Source organism: Penaeus vannamei, chromosome 15 (genome assembly GCF_042767895.1).
Source record: "Penaeus vannamei isolate JL-2024 chromosome 15, ASM4276789v1, whole genome shotgun sequence".
Classification (NCBI taxonomy): Eukaryota; Metazoa; Arthropoda; class Malacostraca; order Decapoda; family Penaeidae; genus Penaeus; species Penaeus vannamei.
This window is the reverse complement of record NC_091563.1, coordinates 15,045,682-15,055,681: the sequence shown is the minus strand read 5'-3', so window position 1 is coordinate 15,055,681 and position 10,000 is coordinate 15,045,682. Positions and strand designations below refer to the sequence as shown.

Genomic DNA, 10,000 nt, shown 5'->3' with positions numbered 1-10,000 from the left:
CTTCTCCAAAAACTTTCCCATAACAAGCAGACGAATTTGAATACATAATAACACACCGAAAACAAACATTAACACAATCAGAGAGTAATTGCTAGAAGTAAAAGACAGAAAGGGTTTCATTTTTTGCAATCTTTCTGGAGGCTAGAAAATTGCATTAATGGCAAAATGGTCATACTCAAAACGAGAAGGATAATAGGGATGGTGATGATGATGGTGACAAGAACAATAACCAAATTGGTGATGAGTATAGTGAGTATATGCTGAAATGATCGATGAATATGATAATGAAAATGGTGATAGTTATGGTGTTTATGACAGTGATAATGGTAGTGGTGGGTAATGAAGATGACAATGATGATGATATTAATGATGGTGATGACAGTGATAATGATAATGATAATGACAATGATAGTGATATTGATCAAACAAAGGATAACAATAATAATGATAATTAATAATAATAATAATAATAATGATAATAATGATAATAATAATGATAATAAAAATGATAATGATAATGATAATAATACTAATACTAATACTAATACTAATAATAGTAATAATGATAATAATAACGATAATGTTAGTGATAATGATCAAACTAATGATAACAATAATAATGATAATAAAGATAATTAATAATAATAATAATGATAATTAATAATAGTAATGATAATGATAATTAATAATTATAATCATCATCATCATCATCATCATCATCATCATCATCATCATCATCATCATCATAATGAGGGGGATGATGATAATGATAATGATAATAATAAATGCTAATAACAAAAATGATAATAACAATGGTAATTATGATAACACTGATGACAATTCCGGTCATCATCAATATAAACATCTTTATCATGATCATCCTCATTATAATGATTATTCTCGCCATCCTCAAACTCATTATGCTAATGACATCAATAATTACCACGAAAAATGATAACAACAACAACAATAACAACATTAACAACAACAACTACAACAACAACATCAACAACATCAACAACATCAACAACGGCAACAACAACAACAACATCAACAACAGCAACAACAACAACAACGCATTCCAAAAAAAAGTTTTTATAAACCCAATGAAATGCAACGGAAAGAACAATCCTTATTGAAAGGCTTAAACACACATCTCAAAAGGCATCAAATACTTTTCTGTAAGACATTTTATTCAGAAAAAGGTATTATATGATGGAGTCTCTGGGTGTCTGTAAGAATGTCACTTTTACATTGAATTTTCCTTGAAAATAGATTTGTCTTGATTCGTCTTATCTCTATTAAGGATAATCCGTCGCCTGTGTTCTTGTTTGATTGCTGTCATTATCATTATTATTACCATTATTATCATTACTTTTATTATTACCATTATCATTATCATTATCATTATCATTATCATTATTATTATTATTATTATTATCATTATTATTATTATTATTATTATTATTATTATTGTTATTGTTATTATTATTATTATTATTATTATTATTATTATTATTATTATTATTATTATTATTATTATTATTATTATTATTATTATTATTATCATTATCATTATTATTATTATTATCATTATTATTATCATTATTATTATTATTATCATTATTATTATAATTTTTTATCATTATCATTATTATTAAATTATTATCATTATCATTATTATCATTATCATTATTATCATAATACTCATTATTATCATTGTCATCATTATCATCATTGTTATTATTAGTATTATTACTATTATCATCTTATTAGTAGCAGTATTATAATTATCCTCATTACCATTATGATTACTATTACTATTACTACTATTATCATACTGTTATAATTATCAAAATTCCTACCACATAACAATTACTACTATTATTATACTATTATAATTATCATTATTTCCTACCTATCCATCAGTCAACAACCTCTCACTCAACCCCATCACCCCCCACTACCTCTAACCCCCACCCACCCACCTCCCTGCCACTCACCCCCCCTCTACCCACCTCCCACCCACTCAACCCCCCACCCACCCACCCTACTCAACCCACCTTCCTGCCGCCTCCCATCCACTCACCCTCGCCTCTACCCACCTCCCACCCACTTACACCCCTCTACCCCCCTCCCACCCACTCAACCCCCCACCCACCTCCCTACCACCTCCAACCCCAATTCCCACCCACCCACCTCCCACCCACTCACCCCCTCTACCCACCTCCCACCCACTCACCCCCCTCTACCCACCTCCCACCCATTCACACCCCCTCTTTCCACCTCCCACCCACTCACCCTCCCTCTACCCACCTCCCACCCACTCACCCCCCTCTACCCACCTCCCACCCACTAACCCCCCTCTACCCACCTCCCACCCACTCACACCCCCTCTTTCCACCTCCCACCCACTCACCCTCCTCTACCCACCTCCCACCCACTCACCCCCCCTCTACCCACCTCCCACCCACTCACACCCCCCCTCTACCCACCTCCCACCTATTCACCCCCCTCTACCCACTTTCCACCCACTCAACCCCCTCTACCCACCTCCCACCCACTCACCCCCCTCTACCCACCTCCCACCCACTCACCCCCCTCTACCCACCTCCCACCCACTCACCCCCCTCTACTCACCTCCCACCCCACTCACACCCCTCTACCCACCTCCCACCCACTCACCCCCCTCTACCCACCTCCCACCCACTCACCCCCCTCTACCCACCTCCCACCCACTCACACCCCCTCTACCCACCTCCCACCCACTCCCACCCCTCTACCAACCTCCCACCCACTCACCCCCCCTCTACCCCACCTTCCACCCACTCATCCCCCTCTACCCATCTCCCACCCACTCACACCCCCCTCTACCCACCTCCCACTCACTCACCCCCCTCTACCCACCTCCCACCCACTCACACCCCCATGTTCCCACCTCCCACCCACTCACCCCCCTCTACCCACCTCCCACCCACTCACCCCCCCTCTACCCACCTCCCGCCCTACTCACCCCCCTCTACCCACCACCCGCCCTACTTATCCCCCTCTACCCACCTCCCACCCACTCACCCCCCCCCTCTACCCACGTCCCACCTACTCACACCCCCTCTACTCACCTCCCACCCACTCACCCCCTCCCACCCACCTCCCATCCACTCAATCCCCCTTCTACCGACCTACCACCCACTCACCCCACCTCCCACCCACTCACACCTCCCTCTACCCATCTCCCACTCACTCACCCCCTCCCCCTCTACTCATCTCCCACGATACTCACCCCCATCTACCCACCTCCCACCCACTCACACCTCCCTCTACCCATCTCGCACCCACTCACCCCCCCCTCTACCCACCTCACACCCACTCACCCCCCCTCTACCCATATCCCACCCACTTACCCCCCCCACTACCCATCTCCCACCCTACTCACCCCCATCTACCCACCTCCCACCCACTCACACCCCCTCTACTCACCTCCCACCCACTCACACACCCCCACCCCCCCCCCCCCCCCCCTCTACCCACCTCCCACCCACTCACACACCCCCACCCACCCACCCTATTCAACCCCCCAACCACCCACCTATGATGGTATGCGAGGGGCTCCACCGCTCGACCGTCGAAGGCAGAAGGGAGTGGCCGAACCTGTAGGCGGCGCTGACGAACCCCGCTGTCATGCTGGGGTCCTCCGTGGGGTCATAGCCGTGGTAATAACCCTGAGGGGAAAGGGAGGGGGGGAGGTAGTATATTGAGAAAGAGATGAATGAAGAAAGAGATTAAGTAAATAAAAGAAAAAGGGGTGGATAAGTGGATTAATGAGTTGTTAGCATCTTTTTTTTGATGTGGAGATCCCATTATTCCATTGGTGTTGAGATTATTGTTTGAAGTATCAATATCTGTATTCATAAAATCATCGATTTTCTTTGTACTCAAATTTCTCTTTTAGGATATGTGTCTTTTGGGCTCACGTTTTGCCCGAAGACACATGCACAGATACACAAACAAACGCAAACGCATACACAAGCACAAACAAACACAAACAAACATACACAAGCACAAAGACGCATACAGGAACGCTGATTTTTTCCCTTTTCACTTATTCCCCTCTCCTATATTCTCCTTTCTCTCCTTCCCGCCCCTCTCTTTCCATCTCCTCCCCTTTCTCTTTCTCATTCTCTCTTCATTCTCCCTCCCTTTCTCATTCTTCATTCTCTCTCCTTCTACCCCCTCTGTCTTATTTTACTCATATTCCCCTCTCCCCTATTTGTCTACTCTTCCTCTTTCTCCATCTATACCTCCCCTTTTCACTCTCTCTTCTCTTTCCCTTTCTCTTCCCTCCTTACTCTCTCCCCTCTCTCCTCTTTCTTTCTCTCTTCCCTCTTTACTCACTCTCTTTATCTCTCCCCTCCCTACTCTCTCTCTATTTTTCTTCCCTCTCCATTCTTTCTATCTCCCTTCCTTACTATCTCTTTCTTTCCCATCCTTTCGGCCTCCCTTTATATTATCTCCCCTTCCTATTCAATTCTTACTCTCTCCCTTTCTCACCTCTCTTTTCTCTCTCTAATTACTCCTAATCTCGCCCTTTCTCGTTCTCGTTCTCTTCTCGCCCCTCCGTTTCTCTCTCCTCTATTTACTCTCTCTTTCTCTCAGCCCTTTTTGAAAACTATCTTTCTCTCTCCTCTCCTTACTGTATCTCTCTTTCTCTCCCTTTTTATTTTCTATCCCTCCTATCCCTCTCACCTCTCCCCTCCTCCCTACTCTCACTCTTCTCCTCTCTCCTCCTTACTCTCTTTCTCGGTCACTTTCTCTACTCTCCCTACTCTCTCTCTCATTCTCTCTCATCCTTCCCACGCCTACTCTTTTCTCTCCTCCCTACTCTCTTTCTCTCTCTATCTCTCTCTCTCTCTCTCTCTCTCTGCTTCCCCTTCCCCACTCATCTTACCTCTTTCTCAGGAAGAAGTCCATATTCAGCCATGACTTCCTTCCCCAACAGCAGAGGAAGGAACTCGTTAAAAGTGATGTGTTGGACTTCAGCAATGATGATGCGCCGGGCTTCCTATGGGGGGGGGGGGGTGGGGGGGGGGAGACATCAATACACAGGTGGGCGGAGCATTTGCAAGCATTGTAGGTTTCGTGATATTATCCAAAAACAGTGGTAGGAGGTGCAAGCATGGCTAAGATTTTGGGAGCGGATGTTGCATAAACACTTGAAATGTTTGTTATAAACGTTGATGCGGATGTGTGGGCGAACGTTTGTCATGATTATTTTAACACATGTGATTCAATTTATAGCATTTGCTGTTTTATATATATTTGTATTTATTCATATGTATTTGTCATTTCTCTTGATATGCAATATATATAAAGAAGAGGAAAGAAAGGGAGAGGAAGGAAGAGAGAAAGAAAGAATGGGGAAGGAAGCAATTCAGATATATTTGTCATTTCTTGATATACAAATACGTATAAAAAAGAAGAGGAAAGAAAGAAGACGAAAGAAATAGGGAGGAAGGAAGAGAGAAAGACAGAATGGGAAGAGAAGCAATTTATAAATAAATTTGTCATTTCTCTTCGTATCATATCCAACCGAATCATATCAGTCAAATTTATCAATATTCGTCCTTCCTTTTCGTATCCTATCGCTTGTGTATATTCACAAAAAATTATCTTTACCTGGTAGAGTGTCTCGTCGTCCCAGTGAGGGTTGAGATTCGCCAATCGACCCGCCACGCGATTGTGCTCTCTGAACCAAAGGGTGTGCATGGTGGTCAGGATTAGCTGTTCGTTGACCCGAATCTCTCCTGTGGGAACGAAGGATTAGAGGAAGGAGATTGGCAGGTAGAAAGGATTGGAGTAGATGGATTGGAAACGTAGAAGTGATTAGAGTGAGGAAATTGAAAAAAGTAGGAGTGACTAGTGACTGGTCTTGCAATCGTGCTGACCTGTGTTCGATCCTGCGCGCTGCCAGTGGATGGTAACTCCGGCTATTCCTTGCCCACAGGGAGAGATTTAGAAGCAAAATAAAACAGACAATATGCCACAGCAAAGAATATCATCCATTGTAACAAATGGAATTGAAACTAGATCTTAAATCTTTAAATCTAATAATAAGGGACACGGGCGTTTTGAGAACCAGTGACCCGAGGCAGAAAGGTCTGGATGAAGCAAAGATAAATCGACTCGTGACCCAATTAACGACAAAGATCTTCTCGCTCCTTCTCCTGTCTTTGCAAAACGCCATTTGGTATCTTCTGGTATTTTTCCCTGGTATTTTTCCGTCCACTCTTAACTCTTTTCTCCCTCTCATTCCCGTCCATAATTTCTATTTTGCAATTTTGCATAATTTCTATTGTTTTTTGCTCCTGTCCGTTTAATTAACAAACCACTGAATTCTGATTTACGGGATTGCATCCCAGAAAAAAGAATGAATATCACCTTATTGATAAATGATCGTTGGCAAGTCGAGAAAAATCGTCTTTCCGAAGTGAACAACAATCTATTTCTTTTAGCAATCAGCTGATATCACTCCAACTACTTACGTAATTTTGTTGGATTTGCGATAAGGACTAACCCATGGATGAGCCTTCATGTATCTGAAATTGGTGTGTGTATATTTCTGTGCAGCATTTCGCACAATACCATATCTTACTCTTACGTCTCTTGAAAGGCCTGTTTATATAAAGTCAGTAAATCACTCCTTACAAACACCATACCATCTATAAAGAAACTAAAATCTTAGTCATCGTAGTCGTGTTTGTGACCAGCGAACCGCCAGAGACCCATAATGCTATTCAGCGGAAACCATGTTCTCCCATGAAAGGCTTCATCCCTCCTCCAGCTCTTCCGCAAAACAACGCTTCCTGTTCTTTTTCCAGCTGGTATTTCCGAGGCTCTGACCCCTAAGAACGTCGTCGGGTTGTGTTTGACCACCCGTTCTCGACCGACGAGACCTTCCACGCACAATGCTTCTCTCTCTCTCTCTCTCTCTCTCTCTCCCTCCTTCCTTCCCCCTTCTCTCTCTCTCTCTCTCTCTCTCTCTCTCTCTCTCTCTCTCTCTCTCTCTCTCTCTCTCTCTCTCTCTCTCTCTCTCTCTCTCTCTCTCTCTCCCTCCCTCCCTCCTCCCCTCCTTCCTTCCCCCCTTCTCCCTCTCCCCCTCTCTCTCTCTCTCTCTCTCTCTCTCTCTCTCTCTCTCTCTCTCTCTCTCTCTCTCTCTCTCTCTCTCTCTCTCTCTCTCTCTTACCATAACGGCCATCACAATAATGGTAACGCCACACTAAGTCTCTTTGTTGCTTCTGGGATATATTGCAGAAAAAAGGGAGCGAAAGGGCGCAAAAAAGGAAAAGAGAATACAAGAAGTCTGGGGTGAAGACATAGGACATTCAAAACATAAAGAATAACAGGTTTATTCAAGTTTTCAGCTTTCCATGGCACGTTTTATGTAATGAATCCCGTCCTTTGATCTATTACTACATTTCCGAATAAAGTAAGTTGTTTTTGACTGAATTTACGTGTGCTGCATTTACTACTGTAATCTTTGTTTTGTGTGATGTCAGTCCAAAGTTTGATAATCCAGTAACCCCCCCCCCAAAAAAAAAAAAAATAAAAAAAATCAAGGGTCCTTTTCCACAGGTATTTTGTTGTCTTCTGTGGCATGCAAACTTTCAGCTTGACAAAGAAAACATCAATCTGCTCTACAATATGCTCTATAAACTACTCTACAACTAAACTCTAAACTAAATTAGAATTTGCATGTGACTACAAAGAAACTCTATGATTGGTTTCCGGCAGCATGTTTGCGAAATGTTTGCGAAAGTAAAACTTGTAGTGATCTTTGGTCCGGCTTTATGGGGAAAGAATGAAGCGGCGAATCTGAGAGGCAACAAATAAAATTGGTGTGACCTAAAGAACTTATTTAATCTTATTTCCTGGTACAGCTCTGTGATAATTTTTCTCAAAAAGAAACAGATATATGTATAGATTCAAAAAGATGGATTAAGATGCAAATATATAAACACGCATGTCCGGCAACCATAACACATTACTCTTCCACAGAACACACTATCACACAGATCACAACAGGTGCTCAGTCGCCATCTTTATATTAACTAACCGGCGTCGAAACAATACTGATGCGGAGAAGTCCTTGTACATCCTTCGTCAGGCACGTCGAGTTTCTGCGGCAAGAGTGCACGGAGGCCCAAGGATGCGAAGGCGTTGTTCATTCTCATTTCCCCGCCCCTGAACGACCGCAGAGACCTGCAGGAGTGTGTGGATTATTGAGTGGCAAGATCCCCCCTCCTTTTTATTGTTTATTTATTATTATTATTTTTTTTTACATATTTCATTATCAATTTAGTCGTTTTGTGGGACTAACAATTTGAAAAAGTAGGAACACTACGAACTTTTTAACTCTTATTTCATTATAATTCCTATCATAGCTTTATCAAAACTCAGTACAACAAACCTTTTTAGACCCAATTTAATCCTGAAAAATTTAAGAAAATCAAAGGGAAATCAAACGCCACAACACCCTTCCCTTCACAGCAAAAGCAGGGATACCAACCTCGCGTGTTTGTCAGTGCTGCCATAGACCGTGTTGACGTCAATCACCCCAGCAAGGATATTGAAGGGTGCGCGAGGACCTGGGATATATGCCGTGAACAGTTTTATTTTATTATTCATAAACGTGTACGCATCCGTCCATCTGCCCATCCATTTTTTTCATTCATTTTCTTATTCATTCATTAATTCATTCACTTAACAAGCCATTCATCCATTAGACCAAAGTGATATATATGCCAAGAAAACACACACATACATACATACGTACAGACATACACACATACATGCATAAACATACACACACACATACATACACATACACGCATAAACGCATACGTGCATAAACACACACACACACACACACACACACACACACACACACACACACACACACACACACACACACACACACAAAGATAAAATAAAGAAAAAGAAAAGCTAAAAAAATATAAAATCCCAGAGTCCTACCTAACTTGCAATCTTGCCTGACGCCCGAAAAAGCTCTCACGAACTCAAGGCAAGATTGCCCATACAGCTTGTAAAATCTGTCGTCCTTCGGTATAGTAATCTCCAGGCAGTGAGGGTCTTTGGGGACTCCTGGAGGAGGGTGGCAGCACACCTCGGGCTCGTTCCTCGTCAGGGGATCTGTCAACACGGTAATATGTCACAATGAAATTAAAGGGGAGGCGTACCTTTTGTCACAGGGTATCCGTGTACATATTTCGTGACAGTTTTCATTTATCATTATTCTTTTTATTTATTGTTATTATTTTTTTCTTTATTATTATTATTTTTTTCTTTATTATTATTATCTTTAATTATTTATTATTATTGTTTTTTATTTATTTATTGTTATTTTTATTTATTTATTATTATTATTATTTTTATTTATTTATTATTATTTATTTATTTATTTATCATTATTATTTAATTTATTTATTATTATTATTTTTATTTATTTATCATTATTTTTAATTTATTTATTGTCATTCTTATTCACTATAATTCTTTTTTTTGCGGAAGGAAGGTTGAAGGTTCCTATGTTGTACTGAGATTAGGTTGTATTTGTGCATTTGTTATGGTAAGATTCGTGTTTATCTTTTGTGACAGGAATTTGGTAGGATTATGATATGATAATGATAATAGTAATTATAACTGTTATTATTATTATTATCATTATTTTTGTGGAAAGGAAGGTCATGATAAGATTACAGAAATGACATCCGGGATATAAATAGAGTATGATTGTGACATTACTATCATTTTCTGCGAGAACAATGTTTTAAGTTCATATGTTATAACGATATGACAGGAGGCATATACCCTTTGCCGGAAGGTAAATCATAGCGTACATCTTTTGTGACAGGAATATTACTTTTTACATATTACATATTACATTTTTTTTTGCGGAAGGAAGGTTTTAAGAGCTTGATAGTTG

General features: G+C 41.0%; 1 protein-coding gene across 2 annotated transcripts in view; it reads right to left on the bottom strand.

Annotated features, from left to right (window-relative positions):
• Positions 1-10,000, bottom strand: part of cysu (Curly Su) — a 30,924-nt gene that overhangs the window by 9,341 nt on the left and 11,583 nt on the right. For both annotated transcript variants that reach the window (XM_027353523.2, XM_070130472.1), the window contains exons 7-12: positions 9,031-9,207; positions 8,564-8,642; positions 8,111-8,256; positions 5,674-5,801; positions 4,946-5,059; positions 3,587-3,719 (exon numbers count right to left, since the gene is read on the bottom strand). In XM_027353523.2, coding sequence (XP_027209324.2) covers positions 3,587-3,719; positions 4,946-5,059; positions 5,674-5,801; positions 8,111-8,256; positions 8,564-8,642; positions 9,031-9,207 — 777 coding nt within the window. The remainder of the gene's footprint in view (positions 1-3,586; positions 3,720-4,945; positions 5,060-5,673; positions 5,802-8,110; positions 8,257-8,563; positions 8,643-9,030; positions 9,208-10,000) is intronic.